Here is a 21,696-nt window from a genome sequence, read left to right on the forward strand (position 1 = left end):
TTGATTTTCTAACACACGGGTCACCACGTAAGTGCGGTCAACCGCGCGAGGTACTGCAAAACTCTGGCGAGCCAATTAGTTAGCCTTCCAATTTATTTCTACTAAAGAAGCTAAAGCTGCAGCGCCATGATTTGGGAAACTTCCAAAACCTCGCGTCAGAACTGGAGACTCAACGGAAGGCGTGTGCGTAACTTGACAGTGCGCGCTACACAGAGCAGATTGACAAGTGTCTGTCAGAGTTTGACAAACGCTTTCGAGACTTTGCTTTACTCGAGCCAGTTGCTACACTTATGTGCTGCACATTTCGGGAAGATATTGAGGTTGATTCACTCGCATCAAAAATTGCAACGCTGTTTCACCTGAACTCGTCTGGAGTAGAGGATGAGATTCTGACACTACAAGCTGACATTCAGCTGAAGTCCAGGGCTCATGGACAGTTTTCTCACAGAGGAAAAGTACCCAAACATGAGGACATGTGATCCCTTCTTGACTGCATTATTCGGCTCTACTCATTTATGTGAGTCAGCTTTTTCATACATGAAGAACATTAAGTCCAAACACCGTTCCACCATGACTGATGATCATTTGAAGTCTGCTTGAGGCGGGCTACCAGCAGCTACTGTCCGGACTATGCAACTCTGGCCAATCCCATTCAGTGCAAGTCATCAGAGTAAGGTAATGACCAAACATGTACAGAATTGTATTGTGCCATAAGGGTTCATGCAAGTTGTTATGCAAGGTACATATATATATATATATATATATATATATATATATATATATATATATATATATATATATATATATATATATATATATATATATATATATATATATATATATATATATATATATATATATATATATATATATATATATATATATATATATATATATATATATATATATATATACATACATACATACATACATACATACATACATACAGGTGCTGGTCATAAAATTAGAATATCATCAAAAAGTTGATTTATTTCACTAATTCCATTCAAAAAGTGAAACTTGTCTATTATATTCATTCATTACACACAGAAAAAATCCTTTCTTTGTATTGGTCTTAAGTAATATTCTAATTTTCTGAGATACTGAATTTGGGATTTTCCTTAGTTGTCAGTTATAATCATCAAAATTAAAAGAAATAAACATTTGAAATATATCAGTCTGTGTGTAATGAATGAATATAATAGACAAGTTTCACTTTTTGAATGGAATTAGTGAAATAAATCAACTTTTTGATGATATTCTAATTATATGACCAGCACCTGTATATATATATAGATAGATAGATATATAGATAGATATTCAGCATTTTTAATGTAGGTAGATCATTTTGACTTGGTCATTTTAAAAGTAGCTCGCAAGCAAAAAAGTGTGGGCACCCCTGGTCTGAACCATTCAGCTCTATGCTGCTCTATTCATGTGGATTACTTTATATAAATGATGTTGTATGTCATGAAGCAAATCAATCAGCAAGGGACCGTTCCAGCTGTGTGTATGTTGAGTTTTTACAAGCTCGACAGAACAGCTGAAACTGGAGCTTCAGACTGTTGTGTGCACTTCATAGCCTGGTTCAATGATGACGGACCCTCACATCCCCCTCAGTCTGTGCAGCCTTTCAGCGTCTTCCAGCTCATTCTTTGGGTTTTCAACTCTCTTGGTTCACTTTGACTTTTGTCATAAAGCTGTTTGTCAGCAGACGGTAGCTGTTTTGTGTGACGGAGCTCTAAACCCTGCACCTCTCCTCCGCTAGCACAGAGAGCTGGTGAAGTGATAATAGAGTGTGTCAGTATGGTGTTTGTGCGTCCATTCAATTACACACAACATAACACGGTTATCATCGTAACCTCTGCTTTAAGTGATTCTTTATGTTATTCCAGGTGAAATGCTCTGATCGATTCGGACATGTCAACAGTCACTATGTTGTCAGTACATCGGTTTCACTGTGTTGTTACAGTGAAGAAGGAGATAAAGGAACAAGGGAGAGCTTTGGGACGGGTTGCATTAACTTGTCCTCAGAGACACTATTACAACTGGACTATGATCAACTTCCTGCGCTGAGCTGCCTCCCTCACACCCTCTGTCTGTCCTGCATGGCCTCTCTATTTTCTCTCTCTCTTTCTCTCTCTCTCTCTCTCTCTTTTAATTATGTTCCAGTCACAGTGACTTCAAAACCCTGTCGGCACAAGTGAGACTCTCTCTCTTTCTTTTTCTCCCCTCTCATTGCTACTCTGCATGTTTAGACACCCTCCCTACTCTCTGACAGGGGTGTGTTTGTGAATGTATGGTGTATATTGTTTATTGTATAGTGCATAGTGAATACCAGAAACGCTGTGACTGGATTGATTTAATATCTTTGCTATCTATTATATATTACATGTATCAGAATGCCTTTCTTCTTTTTGTCTCTTTTGCAGATGACAAACATGAAGTTGTAAATGTCTCCTGTGTTTCCTGCTGAATTCTCTGTATACAGTTCAGTCGTGTACTGTTCAGGCTGTTGTCCTGCAGAGGCTGCTGTTTCCTGCTCAGACTGCACTGTCACACACTCTGAAAGGGAAAGCGGGTCTTGGATCCAGTTCAGCAGTGTTTTGAGCTCCTCATTGTTTCGACAGCAGACGTCTCACATGTTGCACACAGTCACTGGCCAGCCCTCCCTCTTTTCTTTCTTTCTTTCTTTCTTACTTTGAGTCCTCCGGTTCTCTCTCCCCTTCTCTTATTCACTCCTCCCTTCAGTTCCAATTGTTCTCTTAAAGTTCCTTCTTGTTGTGCTGTTGTGATGCAGTGTGACCTGATGGTATCGTCTTTATTAATCCCGTCCTTTATTTTCTCACATAGAGAAGAGAGGATCAGTTGATGTCCAGAGGCCATCAGCCATTTCCCTTCAAGCAATATTTCAGTTGAACTCAAACACTGTAATCATTTCAGATGTGTCTTATACAACCATCTGTGATAGAGGCTCGGTGCTTTCCATTTTTACAAACTGAAATCTTAAAAATCGAACTCCCTCCCCCCCCCCAAAAAAGAGACCAGTTCATCGCACCACCGCGTCCAGTTTTAAAGTTTGAGTTTTACAACAATTAAAGCCTCATTCAACCTGTCTTCAGACAAACAGGTATTGTACAGAATGACATTGTTTCCTACGGTATGGTTGTGGTTATAGCAAATGAACCAGTGCTGTAGAGGTTAGGCTCTGCAGCACTGAAAAGTCAACAGTATGTCCCCATGACTATGGTAATCCACAATCCTCTGTAAACAGTTTCTATGGGACTGGTTCTTCAGTGGAGAGCAGCTCCTGTAAAAACTGTTCATGTGGCCTGTGAAGCTCAACAGCAGATCATGGAGGCAGCTAAGATGGTCCTCAGAGGATCAAAGACACGTCTGTCCAGGGGATACTCGTCTAACACACACAGGAAGCAGCATGACAATGCATTATTGGCAGGAAGTTGTGACATCCTGTGACCGCTGCTCATTATCGCTGACCCAGAGACAGCATGTCTTCACATGTTCCTGTGCTCCTTACTGAGTCCACAGTTTGTAGTTTTCCCGACCCTGGTCTAAGAGAATGTGTGTGTTTATCCATCGACAGAAACAGACAGGATTGTACGGCATGTTTTTTCATAGTAGCACCGAGAAACAGCGGAGAGGGAGGATGTTAACTCTTACACACGGTGGCTTTTATCAGTGTACCTCATGCTGCTCATGCTCATGTAAAGCGGTGATTTTGGGAGCACTCCAAACTGTAGTCTTTCTGCTTACACTGTCTCAGACAGCCTCACTCCTTGGGCAGCACATCCAGCTGTAAACACAACACAATCTATATCATCGTTTTCTGATGACACTAACTCCAAAAGCTGTGTAGAGCTGAGGGATACTTCTTTGTGTGACTTTCACATTGCACAGAGTCATGAAATAAATATATTTATTGCAGTTTTAAAATGTTCCAAAGCTCTAAGTATGTAACTTTAAAGGTTGACATGTTGAACATTGACATAGTGAACATAGTAAACTGCTATAAAGACAAAGTGAGTGATGACGCCAAACTTTCACTATTAGTGCGAGGAATAAGAAAAGACCTTTTCTTTTTTGCATTTTGAGAATAAAGTCGGAATGTTGAGAATACAATTACAATGTTGATAATAAACCTTGAACATTTGAGAATCAAACAACTAGTGTTAGTTATTCTACAAATCTACTAATATAAGACATTTTTACATTGTGGCCTTTATTCTGGCATTGCAAAATAAAACAATTCTTCCTTCTCTCATATTGTCCCTTATGCCTGGCCCTGATACTCGTAATGACACAGACTTCCACTGCTACATTTATTGTAAAGATAGACAGCATCTGGTCTCAAATGTCACCCAATCCACCACGTCCTCGCGCCTTCAACAGTAGCCTTGTTTCCCTCACCCAGTTTCAACTGTTACCTTCTCCGCATTAAGCACAGGATGTTTTCTGCACCTCTGTAGATGTGGAAAGTTGAACTCATCAGACTCAGAGGTACACAACAACAACACAACTCCAACTTATTTTCTCATTTCAGACATACAAGAACACACACACACATACACTCATGACCCAAAATTCTTTCTACTTCAGATAGTCCATGATCTACTAGTATTGTCACCCCAGGCCTGATTTGGTGTAGTGGTGTGATCACATCCCAAGATGGTCTCTGCTTAATGAATATAACGGTTGTGTGAGTAAATGAAAGATTCAGACAAACGGCTGAGCCTTTTGCGAAGCCTGAGCTAATGGGTTTTGAGAGAGAGAGAGAGAGAGAGAGAGAGAGAGAGAGAGAGAGAGAGAGAGAGAGAGAGAGAGAGAGAGAGAGAGAGAGAGAGAGAGAGAGAGAGAGAGAGAGAGAGAGAGAGAGAGAGAGAGAGAGAGAGAGAGAGAGAGAGAGAGAGAGAGAGAGAGAGAGAGAGAGAGAGAGAGAGAGAGAGAGCTGTTGCTGCTTTGTTCACGTGTCGAGAACATGGACCAAGACTGGTGACAGAGAAAGAAGAAAAACTGTCCTCTGCAGGGTGAGAGAAGTAGAAAACAAAAGCGAGAGATAGAGAGAAGTGACTGGAGGAGAAGGAGGAGAAGGGAAGGAAAAGCAGGCAACAACTCCAACCAGAACAGAGAAAAGAGAGGAGGAGCGAGTGGCTGATGAAAGCAGAGATCAGAGGGAGCACAGTGTGGAGAGAGAGAAACAGAAAGGAAGGAAGGAGGGGGGGGTCCCACTCAGAAGCAGAGATCGTAAAACGCCCTCCTCCACAGCTGTGAGCAGCACAGTCACACACACTTCCATGAAGAATCCCCTCATTTTGTTACACACTCAGAGGCAACAGGCAGGGCAGCAATGGGACATGGAGCATGGAGACTCCCATTGACTTCCACAGACACTTCTCCTGGTTCAAAAGGGTGAGTGCCGACGTTTCATTTGGCTTCATCTCACCTTTTCTTTCCTTTACTTCCTCTTATCACATTCCCTCCGTTGAGGAAGGTTCCAGTATTTATAAGGAAAAGACAGGGTTGTAGTTCCAGCTCTGCTGCATCTTAGTGTGTTGTTCTTAGTGTGCTGTTCCCCAGCAACACACTGACTTTTGATGTCACTTGGGCTGCATCTAAACTTGTGTTGGTGTGTGTGTGTGTGTGTGTGTGTGTGTGGCGGAATGCCTCACATGGACTGTGTTATCAGATTAGCATTCAGCTGACTGTTATTAAGGAGTCCGTCAGAGAGAGGCTCTGCGTGTGTTTTCTTGAGTTTGACCTGGTTTCTGTTGTCTTGCAGTGTAAGCTGATGGTTGTTGATAATATAACTCGTCACCTTTGTCATTTTGTCACAATCTTTACATTGGGCGTGAAATATCTGTTTTAGACCCAAAATCTATGCTGATATATTTTTCAAATCAATTTTTGTTAGTATGATTCAGTGACCTTTGAAGTGACCTTTAGAAAGCTATACTTTGAAAGCACTATTTAAGATATCAGCAATGTTCATACACACACACACACACACACACACACACACACACACACACGCACGCGTGTGTAAACATTAAATTCATCATGTAGTCATTTTGGTTATGTTCAGATAAGTGTTGTTTCCTAAAGAGCAGCAGCTTCACATTAACCTAATGCCTGCCTGTGTAACTCACCCTATGAAGTTACCCACTGAGTATTCACGCAAGGACCAAACGCTGGACTCTATACTTTTGTGCTAATCCGTTAAAATGACTGCAGGTGGCACTCTTTGTCTCTTTAACTGTTAATCTTCAGTTGGTAATAAGTAACTCAATGTGCATCCATATTTGGACCCTATTACATGTTGCCTCAGCCGTGTCATGCTGCATTCTGGGATTCTTTTCTGTCCGATATGTGATCGATGCAGTGCAGATGTCCTGCTGTCTCCAGCTCCTTCTGCTGCGTTTCTGAATCAATGTACTGACTCGGCAGCCACAGAGTGAAGCTGATTAAGACAATCATTGTTCACTGTTTGTCCTTAATCTGTAAAATATGTTGTCGTGTGTGTGTGTGTGTGTGTGTGTGTGTGTGTGTGTGTGTGTGTGTGTGTGCGTGCGAATAAACTCATGACCTACTGTAGGCCTGTGGTTAATGGAGCTGTTTTTACAAAGTACCTTTCCAGTCTTCAGACCACTCAAAGCGCTGTACACTACATGTACACTACATGTACACTCACACACTGATGGCACAGTGCCAAGGACACTTGGACATGTAGTTTGGAGGAGCCAGGGATTGAACCACCAATCGTCTGATTAGTGGAGCCACAGCCCCTATGGGCCTGTTTGTTTGATCACGTGCTGTAGAAGTAACCAGTTCAACCAGTGTCGGTAGTAACCAGCTCTAGTTCTAGTACATAATGTTACTGTATATTTACAGTGAAGTGACGGTGACGGAGCTTGTTTGTGAATCATTGACAGTAGGCGCTGTCCTGGATGTTGTCATGCATTCCTAGACACTGGCATCATATACTGCATGTCCCACCCACTAACTGTTAACACTCTGCACAACTGGCTTCACAGTGGCTTCCTCCTAGGCCTGGCACTAGTACTACTTTATCCAAATAATTAAAACGTAAATAAAATAAAACAATAAATAACTGGGCTCAGTTAACAAAAAATGTACTTAAATAACGTTGACATAAATATCACTTAAAGAACATTTGGCACAGGGATATAGAGAGTCATTCATTACTTAACAGTTTCTCAATGGTGTTAACAAAACGTGCATCGTAACAACTATTAGCTATAAGTTTGATATAAGCAACAACAACAGCCCAGAATGCTCCCACACCGGAGCAGAGTCGAAAATGATTAGGTCATGTCCATATGTGTACAATATGTCCATATAGTAATTATTGTGACATTACAGTTGTATTCCGTCACCTACTGTCTCTCCTCTTACATAGAACCTTTAATATTTGCTCTGCTGCAGGAATCAAAATGCGCTCTGATCCTGGTTCTCTCTCTGTCTCTGGCGATGACAGACTGATAGTACTGGACTGGCCTGGTTTCCTCTACCAGCCCCTTTAAGTGCTGTGTCACCTCTGACATGTCCCTGCCACTCTGCAGTCTGTGGAGTATCTGTGATCACAGTACAGCTAAATACTTCCTGACCAACCAAAGCAGGTCATCCAGTACTCCGTAACAGCCCTGCACGTTTAGTTTGCAGTCTGTTGATAGTGTCAGACAGATCATGAACACTCAAAACTATTTCACCGTAAATTAACGGTAACTTACTGGCAGCAGGGACGCCAGTAAGTTACTGTTTTTACAGGGCAGCTACCATAATTTAATTTTACGGTATTTTACCGTATACTGGATTACGGTATGTGATAGTAGGATAACTGAGTTTTACCGTGATTTTACGGTATATGCCAGAATGTTACCGTTAATTTAGAAAGGGTAATACACATCAATACTAACATAATCACAATAGACATTCAATACATACTTGTTGCAGTTTAATATATGTTCTCACGACAAACAATAAAGGGACATTTGTATTACATCACAAAACTCACAATGTACTGCATGTTAAGAAGAAAACTAATAAAATCATGAAATCTTTAATGACCATTTTAACTGAACTCATTAGCATAACCTCAGATATTGAATTAAAATAGCATCAACAGTGAAACACTGAATTAAAACACGTCGGAGATTTCTGGTCCGCTCTCCATTTTGATAGTCGTCCCGTTTGCAGTCCTACAGTCGGTTCAATAAGAGCACAAGTAAACACAAGTTAGGTTACTAACGTTACTTAACACTGTAGTTGGTGATTAACTTTATTTCTGTTAACTTAACTAGCTATGCTGTTAGCTAACTAACCTTTCTAAGGCTACTTGAGCTCGAGCTAGCTAACGTTACAGAGCTAGCTGAGCCAATATAAGCAACCTAATGTAACGAAACAGACCAAGTGAAACATTATCTGAGATGTTAACAGTTCAATAATTATGAAGACAAGAAAATACTGTAGACTTTGAATTTCGGATGATAAGCGCAAGTTACCTCGGCTCCTCGGTTGATCTCCACATGGCTGTTGCTCAGAAGGATGAACTGAAGCTGTTGTGTCCAAAGTCACGTTCAGGAACAGTCGGTCACGTCTTGTCACACAAAAATGACTTTTAGGCAATGAGCAGTTTGAATAATAAAAATATTCTATCGTCGTAACGGACACATTAACCTACAATAGACAGTACGATGTAGATGGATTGAGATTCACTGAACTTGTATAGAGAAGCATGTTTCCACCACTTCACAGAAAATACTGTATTATGCTGCTAAATTACAGTAGTCTGCTGTTATTGTTAATTGACGGCATTAACTGTTAATTTACATGCGAGGGATGAACATTTAACTATGTTACCGTTATTATGAAATACTGTCAGATACCGTTGAAAATCCACCGTAAATTTAGAGCAATTCGTTACAGTGAAGGATTACAGTGAGTGTTTGTAGACACTCAGAGATCATCTGTGCTCTGCCTTTTCTTTTACTTGTAACATGTTACTTAAAATCATACCAGGATGCTAGCTGTCGCACTCCTTATGTGCAAAGTAGGTTTTTAAGAGTTGTACAGTTCTGTAGGCAGCGTCAGATAAGATTTTCAGCCCCTAAGATGCAAATGTTTAACTTCTCCTCTTAAAACTGGGTCATCTTGATGATGGCAGGAAGGCCTCTTATATGCATGTTTAGGTTCTAGGGGTTCTGCATCCTCTACTGGACTGGCCAAGTGTTTAACGCAGTGTGTTTTGGCCACAGTTTAGGCAGCTGTGGGTGGAATGCAGAATGTAAGATATTAATGTATTCAGTACTATAAACATTACTATTAAAAAACAAGTAACTGCCATTTCACACCAGCTAGTACTAGTTACTAGTGTTTCCTAAAATCTGTGTCGCCCATAAATCCTTCCACCAGTGCTCTCAGCCACTTAGGGTCAACAATAAACATTAGCAGTCGTGTTTATGATGAATATATATAATTCACTCTGCTTCCAGCTGTTTTGGTCTCCACCAACCCCAGAGTGAAACACGTGGCTATTTAGCTACTAAGTGCTCCACTGACCTCTCTGTGTGCTGTTTGGTGCTGGCCATAGTGTGCACTGGGTTTTATGCTGAAAACAGCTACTTGCTAAATGTCCGTTATGGTCTTGAGATGATTCATCAAAAGGCTGAGACTGATATTCTTCAGATACACTATAGTTATCCTTTGCAACAGTTATTAATTGCTTTGTGTAAATACAGTTTTTTTTGTTTGTTTGTTTCAAAAAAGCAATAAATCAAATCATTGCAGTGTAGCTGGTGTCAATGGTAATGCCTCACATTTGTGGTGGTAAAGATGAATTGATGTTAAACATCTATCATCTACTACGTGAAGATATGGAGGAGTAATATCTACCTGAGCAGAGGATGAAGTGTGTTTTGTAATTTACCATTCAGTGCATATTAGTACATGTGAATGCATGTTAGTGCATGTGAGCGCGCAGTTAAATACTGTTCGTTCTGTCAGCACTGTAGGTTGCACTGTTAGCACCGTTGGCTGCTAGCCGTCACCATGTTGAGAGCCGTGTGGAGGCAATAGAAATGCTCCGAATTTAGAATTCAGCAGCTTTAATGTCAAAAGATATTTGTAATCCATCTGGATCTGTTGAGCTTCTCCTCTGCTCTGACGCTGAGAGAAGCAGAAACATTATCTGATCAGGTCCAGGCTTCATAGCTGGATACTAATATTTTCCTCTGTCAGTTCACCAGCAGCAGCAGCAGCAGCAGGCTGAAGAGTCGACCCTGGACATAATGTGACTCTTTAGACTCTACTGACTACCTTATTTACAATTGTAAATAAGGTAGTCAGTAGAGTGTTTATTTCCTGAGGTGTGGAACTCATCATTCTGTCATAACCTTTACAGTTCCGGCCTACAAGAACAGCAAAAGAGCAAAGAAAAGCTCTCTTTTAGTGATGCGTAAATACATAAAGCATTTCTATTTCTAGACGGAGCCTGACACTCCATTCGCTGAGATGGGAATGATATGGTCCGGTGAAACTCATAACACAAGCTTCAGAATAATGGGGCCTTTTATTACTGTGCTAATTCTGGACAAGACACTATTTGATAACTCTTCATCATGTGCTTTGTGAACAATCTGTATTTCAGCAGCAACAGCAGCAGCCCTCCAGTCCTGTACAAGAAGCAGGCATCATGGCTCAACATACAGTCTATGCACAGCATACATCCATAGTGCTCTCACTCTGTCATTTTATCTTCCATGTGTGATCCAGGAGCTGACAGACTCCTCAGTCATTTAGGGAACTGTGTGACAGCACAGCTCCCCATGAAAACTGTTCCCTTCCCTGTATAAATGTTCATCTTATAGTGTTTTACAAGCTGGAATCCACGTTTCATCTTTTTTTTGTATTTAGTTTGGTTTGCTTTATTTACAGTAATGATTACATTTCATTTGTTGTTGAATGTGTGGCTTTCATCTTGAGAAATCATGATCCATACTGTGAATAAACATACAAGGACTTGTTTCTCTGACAAAGGTTCAGGTGAACTCATCTCCATGTATGAAGAGCACGGCCTCATTGTTTCTCTGTGTCTCATCCAGGTGGACCTGTGTTCTCCAGTCAACAATGAAACCTACCAAGAACGACTGCTCCGCCTAGAAGGAGACAAGGAGTCTCTGGTGCTACAGGTCAGTACTGTGCCTGTCTACCCCTGAGAGAGTCTGCACAACCAACACCTTTCACCAGTTTGTTAGGAGAACGTCCGGTCTTAAATGTGCACCATGAAAACACCGGTTAGATTCCAGCTGGTGCATGTCCTCCCCCCTCGTTTCCTGTCAGTCTGCCAGAACACATCTGTCTGCATCTGCATTGGGGTCAGTGGGACTTCTGTGGTCCTCCCACAATCAAAGAGCATCATAATTGTAATTCTAGTTCAATTGTTTTTATTGAGACGTGATTATTTGAAGTAAATGAGTCAAGAGGGATTGACTCAGAGGAAAACATCTTAGTTCCTAGTCTGTAATCCTGGAACACGACTAGATATTTCATAGCAAACATGTCCAGACACCTTCAGACCGTCTGAGCATGTGTTGACTGACGGCTTTTACAGTAACCATCGACATCAGTGCTCCGCGGTAAAGCAGAAGATGATATATGTCTGCTCTATATGATGTCAGCAGCTCTCACTGCTCTGAGATCACTTTAATAGCTGTGATTTGCACTGCTCCAGTCCTTCAGGTGTCATCCTGGGTGAAAACCATGGAGATGTGCAGGAGTCTTTTAGTTGGTAGCTTCAAGTGTCAGAATTGTGTGCATAGGTTATTTTTTGTGTATAAAATGGAGAAAAACTGTGATATAGCCTTTTTTTCCAGAATGTCACCCAGTTTGTAATACTGCTAAATATATAAATACTGCAATACTTCCTTGGATGACTTTACAGACAGGTAATGAAATGACAGTCCTCAGGCTCTGCTCACCTGGCTGTATGTTTGTGTTCTACTCTCTCAGGTCATGTGACTGGATCTTTTTTAATGCACCACCCTCCTAGGTGGCTCTGGTTCATGAAGTCCTCACATTTCTCACTCACACACCTACTTGTTACACATTGTGCGTCTTGGCCTAGCTGTGATTGGTTGACACTCGAGGTGACGGAAGTTCTCTTGATTTAACTGGCTGTCGACGGGTTCTTTGCTTTACTTTCCCTTCACCTGCCTCTCCTTCAGGACTGATTGTGTGAGGTGTTGTCTGTGTGTTAGTATATACACACTCTGTTTGTGTGTGGCTCAGCAGCGGGGCACAGACGAGGTAAGAGTCTTTTTCTTCAACAGTAGGACTTTATACAGTCCTATCAAAGTTGTGCCTCATCTTCTAGTTGCTTTGTGGCACTACACCCTTAAACAATAGGATATAGCTGATAGATTATACAGTACTCCGTCAGGTAACAGTCAAATACATGTTGTAGGTGCTAAACACACACAGGATCTTAGATGCGACTCATTCACAAACTTATGGACATCCAGCTGTCACGAGGTATGATGAGGACTCAAACGCAGACAGTCAGGTGTAGTGAAAAAATAAGGTTTTTAATCAACCAAAAACAAAACAGGGAATCCAGGGACAAGACAAAAGACGAGGGGAAAATCCGGCAGGAAAAGGCAGAACAGGCAGACTGGAAAACCGGGAACAGGACGAGCAAAACGGGCGGGTTGGACGGAAAACAAACACAATGATCTGGCAGTGGGTGAGTGAAAGACAGGGGTTTAAATAGTGACTAGGCAGAGTGAACAGGTGAGAGTAATTAATGAGCTGATGAGGTGAGTGTGACTGGCAGGTGCACTGAATGAACTGATTAGGTGAGTGAGGAGCTACAGAAAGAAACAGACACAGAACACACAGGGCAAAGCCTGATCGTGACAACTTATTCCTTCATTTACTCACTTGTTTGTGGACCACCTAGACCACTGTCTACATCAGGGGTCACCAACCTTTTTTAGACTGAGAGCTACTTCAAGGGTCCGAGTAGTACGAAGGGCTACTTATTTGATACAAACTTCCTGAATAACAAAATTGCACAGATCACCTTAATAATAATAATATATGTGAAGAGACTGTTTGATCACATGTCAGTTAATTATTTCTCACAATAATTATTAATAATGATTTCCACAACAATGATGGTATAGCCACACATACATATTTAAACATGCAACTTTTATTTCTGTTAATCTGTTTCAACATTTGAAAGTCAGAGGTATCACATCTCTGATATTTTTGTATCATCACATGATCAAAGCCGGTTACTTTTGCACACAGCGCCTGCTGGTGAATGATCCAGTGGTAATGTAGACATGTTGCGAAGTCTGGGTCACCTTTGCATTGCGCAATGAAGCCTGCATGCCGGCCCGTCATCGCGGGAGCCCCGTCTGTTGTCACCGACACCAGCTTTTCCAACGGTACCTTTTTCTCAACGAAGAAACCAGTAAAAAGTCTCGTCTATAGCCGAGCGGGGGATCCAACCCTCCGAGGCGTTCAAACCTCTAGTCTGGGCCTTTTCGGTCGGATTGTGTTGCCTCGCCTCTACCCCCGCCACCCCTGAGTTGTTGCCCCGCGGCCTGTTCCGAGGATTTACGGACCTGACGACGGGGTGCACCCGAGGCGCGCGTCTGGCACCAACGGGATGCGCCCGCCATTCAGAACCTGAAAACCTAGTGCGGTGCAGCGGCCTCGTCCTGGCTGTCCGCCGTGCGCCTCCGGGTACCCAACTCTCTTAACTCTCTGCAAGCGTTTTTGATTAAAAAAGAACAGCAACTACAATTTTAGACGGAGCTCCACAATGACTAGTGCTATTTTTAGAACATGTCTTGCGGGCGACTCACGTGGTCCCTGCGGGCGACAGGGTGCCCGCGGGCACCGTGTTGGCTGCCTCTGGTCTACATCTACACACCTCTGTAACTTTGCTGGAGGTTCTGTGTTGCCTGTGTGCTGTGAGAGCTGCAGGGGGAGCAGTCAGAGAAGCTGAAGTGACAGAGAATCAGCTCCTGTCAGTGTGTGTGTGTGTGTGTGGCAGGAGGTGAGTGTGTTGTCTTGGACATTAGTAAATGTAATAAAACACAGTCCTGAGTAAATGTGTGTTGTTGTGGAGTAGAGGTTGGCCAGGATGAACGTGTTAGTGTGTGAAGTGAAGGAAGAGACCAGGCAGTGGTGAGCCTTCTCTGCTGGCCTAGACAGAATCACAAAGTTATAGCTATTTTATCATTTAATAATTTTTCACAAATACACTACATGTATTATAATTATTTTCCCATTATCTTATTTTATCATTGCACAGCTCCTGTCTTCCTCTGTTGCTCTGCTTCCAGTGCAGCTTGTTTTAAGGAGAACTTCTATCCAATCAGATTTCACCTCTGTGTCTCTATAGAAGAGAGGCTGGAGGTCCTCTAGGTAGACTTTGTAGTTTAAAGATTACAGATATTGTTGATTGTCATAGTCTTCAACCAATCAGATCTTTAGTTTGACATGTTGGGCGTATTCTTTGACGTGCCAGTGGTACCCAGGTAGCCTCTAAGTACGTCTGCATTAACGTGCTCCGTGATTGGTCAGTGGGCCAGCGCGACTTTTGTCAAACAGGAAGCTAGCTAGCAGGTCTTAGTGTTTAGTAAGAGTTCAGGTTGAAACATATGTAAGAGAAGTTATGACATTTTTAGCGTTTTGCTTGGTGTAGATTATTTTTATTTTTTTACCTTGCTTTGTTTTTTTAACACTCAATGGCTGAAGGAGGAGAAATGGATTTGTGAGTTACTGACTCTGTGAACAAAGAAAGGAGGATGGACTTTGTCTTTAAGTGAACAGCAGCTTTGGTAAATCAACTGCTTTTGTTTTTACATCTGCAGTAGCGTTACTGTGTTCATTTGTCTATCGTGTCGTTTTTATGAATAATATGAATAATATGAATGGCTCGTGCTCTAACGCTGCAGCATTGCAGGGTTGATTTGTCATGCTTGACATTTTATGTTGTCATATAAATATATGTGACTGTTTCTTGTCATTGTGTTAATTACATTGATTCTGACTTGTCCGTTAATGACGAAGCATCCCGTCATCGCGGGGTTATTTTGGACATTTGATTCTCTGTTTGAATCAGTAGGGAGCAGCTAACTGCTGTTTCCTGCTAAGCTAGTTAGCTTAGCCTCCCTGAACACGTGCAGGGCCTCAGCTGTTTTTTGTTATTGTTCTGGGTTCAGAGGTCACACAGCCCGTTGTCTGTTACGTGAGCGCAGTCCACCGAAAACATTATATTTCCCACAATTTAAGCTTCTGCATTTTCCAAACGCACTAGTATTATTCAAACGTATTGTTCGGTTCGTAAGCCTCGTGCCGAACGGTTTAATATGAATACGTGTATTGTTACACCCTAGAAACAAATAACCGTAGCTCAGTTGGACAGCACAGCAGGCCCAGGTATGAAATGCACGGCCCTGCCACTGAGACCAGGTGATGTTGGTATGAAGATCTGTTTAGATTTGTGTTCATGAAACTTAAGTAGGTGGTGTTTTCATTGCCACGACATAAACGTGTGTCTCGTTAGTTTCCGTGCGAATATGTGTATATGCTCCAATATTTCCGCAATATTTCTATATAACAGTTCTATAATAGTTTCTGCAACAGCATCTTTTTCTGCACCTGGTCAATTCAGCTCTGTCTCAGTATGTTTTTCTCATAGAGAATGCTGTGTCGCCTCTCACTGTAGGTGAGCGTCCTGACCGACCAGGTGGAGGCCCAGGGAGAGAAGATCAGAGACCTAGAGAGCTGTCTGGAGGAGCACCGGAAGAAACTGGCCTCTACAGAGGAGATGCTGCAACAGGTGAGGCAGTCACACATATCATATCTGAAGATGTTTAATATGTGAAAGATCATATATGTGTCACAGAAGATGTTGGATATGTTACTTCACAGCCTCCAGGTGGCTTATTAGTACAGTTAGCATGTTACAGTTCTTTTTCGGTGACATTTCCAATAAAGTTCTAGCATGCAGCTGCAGCTGCTGGAAGATGCAGATAATGTGGCCTGTGTGTTCTGCAGTGACAGAACAGTCTCGAGGTTTAGCTACAACATGTAGAACACCACTCACTGCACCAAGCTCACCACACTTCACAACACACATTCTAACAGCAGTCATGAGGGAAGAGGGACCATGGGCAGCTGTGGCTCAGAGGTAGAGCTCCAGTCCGCATGTCCTCACTGAACCCCGCAGGCTAAGCCGTGTGTGTGTGTGTGTGTGTGTGTGTGTGTGTGCTCCATTTACCATGGAACTGCTCAAACTGAAAGACAGATGAACAAGACACACAGCCAGTCGTGTCGTTGATCGTTCAGCTGGTTGATGAAGAGTTGGGATCTTCTGGGTCAATTCTAAAATGATGAATGGTAACCAATCCAATCCTGTGTAGACGAGGGAAGTGTGTGTGTGGGCCAACTAAACTAAATTACTTTGCACATATAACTATGGCCATAGGAGTGGCACAGCTTGACTTTATACTGTGGACCTCCTCTGACTCATCACCTGACAGTTATGTGGTGGGTTCAACACCAACAAGAACAAAGCTGCTCATTCCACTGGCTCTGTAACGGTGACCACAATAGCCCAAGTTTACTCTCAAAACAAAGCCAGTCTGAAGGTGACCTCTTTGGTAAAGAAATGTGGACAGCTCTGCTGCTCAGACTTATATACTCATACTGTACATACTATACATCTTACTATACATACATACTCATATGACACATACTACATACTATACATCTTACTGTACATACATACTACATACTATACATCTTACTGTACATACACACTCATACTACACATACTATACAGCTTATTGTACATACATACTCATACGACACATACTACATACTATACATCTTACTATACATACATACTCATACGACACATACTACATACTATACATCTTACTGTACATACACACTCATACTACACATACTATACAGCTTATTGTACATACATACTCATACGACACATACTACATACTATACATCTTACTGTACATACATACTCATACTACACATACTACATACTATACATCTTACTGTACATACATACTCATACTACACATACTACATACTATACATCTTACTGTACATACATACTCATACTACATATCTTACTGTACATACATACTCATACGACACATACTACATACTATACATCTTACTATACATACAGTATACACTCATACTATACATACTACATACTATACATCTTACTGTACATGCATACTCATACTACACATACTACATACTATACATCTTACTGTACATACATACTCATACTACATATCTTACTGTACATACATACTCATACGACACATACTACATACTATACATCTTACTGTACATACATACTCATACTACACATACGACATACTATACATCTTACTATACACTCATACTACACATACTACATTCTATACATCTTACTCAGGGTAGGAAATTTCCATATTTTTTTGGGGGCAACTTTTGCCCCCACTGACTGAAATCCAGGGCATTTTCAAAAAATTGGGGGCACTTTTTGAAACTTGTGAAATAACATTTAACCTTTGTTCAAAATAATAAATATACTTATTTAGGCTTACAGTATATGAGCAATTGTCATCAAATGGCAATAATAAGACTATTAGGCAGTAGTCTACAGATTCAAAGTGTTTTCTTAGATTTTTTTGACAAAAAACAAACGTAAATCAGACAATCATATTCAATTTTATTCTTATTTCTTTGTGGTTATTTATTGTTATTATTAAATGTTTTAAACAACTATTAACAATTATTAAGTCAACGATGCCTTGATTGCATATACATCAGTCATTGTATGGAATTATTGAGAAAAAATATTTTTGTAGCACCTCAAATATTGTGATATTACCCATTTTTGTCCTGAACATATGCATTAGTCATTGTGTGGAATTTTTGAGAAAAACATTTTTATAGCACCTTAAAAATTTAAAAAATGTGCCATTTGAAGGTACAAATTCAGTTCAGAATTGTTGCTTAGTAAAATATCTTAATTGACTGTCAGTCAGGTATTATTCATTTCCAGCAACCCTCAAATCAAAGAATAAAGACACTTTACGCACAATTTAGGTGTATTTTACCTTTAACTCACGAGATGCAGGTAGCATGTTTTATACTTAATGTGAATATAATTCATTTAATCTAATTTCCATTATGCAATATGTATACTTTGTTGGCATCTTATTCTGAAAACCGGATGTTCGTCTGAAGAAACCGGATGTTGTCTCACGTTAATCTTTCCATTAACTTTCAAAGTCCTTCGCTCGCTCCCGATCTGCGCCGTTTGAATGAGTTTACCGTGAATGTCAGCATATAGGTGCACTAACATGTAAGTGTCTGCTGAGTTGACCGCAGTCACAGGTCTGATTAAGAAGCGCTCCATTTATTTATTCGTTTAGAAAGTTCGGGGGCATTTTTTTTCTTAGGGGCAGTTTTGCCCTTTGCCCTCGTGTATTTCCGACGCTGATCTTACTGTACATACATACTCATACTACACATCTTACTATACATATACACTCATACTATACATACTATACATCTTACTGTAGATACATACTCATACTACACATACTATCCATTGACTCTTGGTGGTTCCACTGGACTGCCAGTATGAAGAAGTGTGAAACCCTGAATGTCTCAAGTTGGTCCTGCTAAGCTTTTTGACTTGACGTCAGTATTGAGGCAAACAAGGAGACCACAGCTCTGTGTATCACAGAGTCAGCTCTCTGGTTGACCCGTCAACAAGCTCTTTGTCCTCTCCTCGTCGCTTCAGCCCTCTAGGGGTGGGTCATTAACTCATCTTTATCCAGCTAGCTTTTATAATTGTCATGTGTACCGTCTGCACCGACCAAGATCACTTCTAAAATCTCTGCAGGAATCAAACGACACTCTTCCTTTTTTCTGAGGAGGGGAGTTCTCTTCTCTGTTTTTGTGTGTGTGTGTGTGTGTGTGTGTGTGTGTGTGTGTGTGTGTGTGTGTGTGTGTGTGTGTGTGTGTGTGTGTGTGTGTGTGTGTGTGTGTGTGTGTGTGTGTGTGTGTGTGTGTGTGTGTGTGTGTGTGTGTGTGTGTGTGTGTGTGTGTGTGTGTGTGTGAGTGACGGTTGTCGTGGCTCTGGGTTTGTTCCTCCTAAATCTCCTCAATATGTAATCAGACTGTTTGCAGGATTTAAAAGGTGCAGCATGTCTGCAGCAGCATGTCCTCCATCTGTGTCACTGGTTCTTCCTTTAGTGTGTGTTTGTGGGAGAGAGAAAGAAAGCCATGTAACATCACGCATCAGTCCCACAGGGCTGCTGCTCACTGTGGGAACTCCAGCTAATCTAGTAAGAAATAGTCCTTAGTCAGCACATACACACATATACACACATACACACACAGCGTTCTCATGCTAGAGGGGATCCACCCACACATGTAGTGATACAGTCATATTTAGACATTTCTGTGAACTCGGTTTACAGTTATGTTCTTAACAACACGCATGAACACACACACACACACAAAGCTTCAGTCAAGGGTCATTATCTCTGATGTATCCATTGACTCTTCATCAATCACTAGAATTCATCATCATAATTCTCATTTGCATCAAGTATCAATGCATGCATCATATTTACCTTTCATAGATGCCAACCGTTTTCTCTTTTCATTCACTTCACCATGAGTCATGTGCTTCATAGAATAGTCCACACTGTGCATCATAGTGGACATCATTGTGGTGATGGTTCACCTGTGGTTTCAGTTTGGTGCGAGGAGGTTCCGGCTGCAGCCTGTAGCACCTCATGCTAAACTTATCTCTTCACCTTAACCCGAATATAGCCAAAGGGGGCGTGGCCTGAGCTGCTAAAGGCTGCAGACGGACCATATTGCACGGAGCAGTAATAAAGCAGTGCATCTACAGCAGATATGCAGCTGGGGGTGACTGTTGCCAGGTCATAGTTGTCATGTGTGAGTGTGCAGCGTGAGGCGCTAAACGGAGTGACAATGTGTTGGAAATGCAGCAGAACAACGTGGACATTTGGTTGCTGTTGAACATAGATTTGTTCAAACAATCATCTTTCATGTTGTGCCATGTTAAATAATCTCACCGCTCTCCGATGAACCTGCTGCACAGCACCAAACAGGGACTTGGTTAAGCTAGCAGGGAGGGGCAGGTCTTCTTGTGGTCACTGTACAGATTGCATTCCCACCAGTCTGAGATCCAATCACAATGTGACTACGACCACCTCCAAATGTGCTCTAATCCTCTTCACATTCCAATCTCACATACACACTGCATTAGCATGTGTTCTTCTTTATCCAGATAATGTATTCAAATATGTTCATGCCATGGCATTAATGTCACATCGTTTCAGTCATTCTCTAAGACTTCTTTCATATTGTGGATATTTCATTTTGAAGTGACGTTCTTCAGATATTAAGAACTGTGGTCCAGATCTAGGTTGTGCTGTGTACCTGTGTCATATTTAACACTGTTTAGTTTTCCGATGAGTAAAGAGATCTATAAAAGCTGTAGAGAGGATGATAATGTGTTGCTTCTCATAATCAAAGGGAAGCAGATGTCAGGCAGCTGCGCTGTGGGCCATGACCACAAGTTCTGATAAATTACCTTGAAAGACTGCAGCTTATCCTGCAGTAAGTGACACTGGTGTTAGATTTCAAACTGAGAGTCAGCTGCCATGACCTAAGACTTTGTGTGTGTGTGTGTGTGTGTGTGTGTGTGTGTGTGTGTGTGTGTGTGTGTGTGTGTGTGTGTGTGTGTGTGTGTGTGTGTGTGTGTGTGTGTGTGTGTGTGTGTGTGTGTGTGTGTGTGTGTGTGTGTGTGTGTGTGTGTGTGTGTGTGTGTGTGTGTGTGTGTGTGTGTGTGTGTGTGTGTGTGTGGCGCGCTGGGCTGGAGTGATTATGGGGTTTTAGCTGTCTGTCTGTGGCTGTGGTGTTGACACAATTTGTTTACATGTGATCTTTCCATTTGGACGGTGGGTATCCCTCTGTGGTCTCTAATGTGTTTAATGTACCATCCACTCGTCCTTCAGAGGGAAACGAAAAGTTTAAGGACCTGGAACATGTATTAGTTCAAGTATACATATTAAATGGTATTTTTATGGAAGTGTAGGTTGGTTGGTCAGTTCATCACTGTGGTCCACACTGTAATATCTCAGCAACCATAGGATGGATTCCCATGAGTTTTTTTCATAGACATTCATGGTGCCCAGAGGATGTATCTTAACGATGTTTGTGATCCTCCTCCGGCGCCACCATGATGCTAATTATTATTTTTTTTTTAGAGAAATGTCTTGACAACTATCACTCAATGGACTGCTATACAATGTGGTGCAGACATTCATGGTCTCCTCAGGATGAATTGTAATAACTTTGATGATTCATTGACTTTTTATCATCAGGTTAAAATTTAAACGTGTCCTAACATTCCCATCAGTCTTACCCGTACTTTGTATTCAGTGCTAAATAGCAAATGTTAGCATGCTAACATGCTAAACCAAGACACTGACCAGCATGATTGTCACTGTGAGCATGTTAGCATGCTGACGTTAGCATGTAACTCAAGGCGCTGTGCCTAAGTACAGCCTC

At 41.5% G+C, this 21,696-nt stretch overlaps 1 protein-coding gene across 4 annotated transcripts in view; it reads left to right on the forward strand.

The window, feature by feature from the left end:
- ppfibp2b (PPFIA binding protein 2b) overlaps positions 1-21,696 on the forward strand; it is an 88,646-nt gene that overhangs the window by 42,719 nt on the left and 24,231 nt on the right. For 3 of the 4 annotated variants that reach the window (XM_076076117.1, XM_076076143.1, XM_076076125.1), the window contains exons 4-5: positions 11,136-11,222; positions 15,782-15,895. In XM_076076117.1, the coding sequence (XP_075932232.1) occupies positions 11,136-11,222; positions 15,782-15,895 (201 nt within the window). Of the gene's footprint in view, positions 1-4,905; positions 5,428-11,135; positions 11,223-15,781; positions 15,896-21,696 lie in introns of those variants that run through there. The other variant, XM_076076134.1, reaches the window with a different exon arrangement.

The sequence above is a fragment of the Anarhichas minor genome, unplaced genomic scaffold, assembly GCF_050575085.1.
Source record: "Anarhichas minor isolate MPS153535 unplaced genomic scaffold, ASM5057508v1 ptg000005l, whole genome shotgun sequence".
Lineage (NCBI taxonomy): Eukaryota > Metazoa > Chordata > Actinopteri > Perciformes > Anarhichadidae > Anarhichas > Anarhichas minor.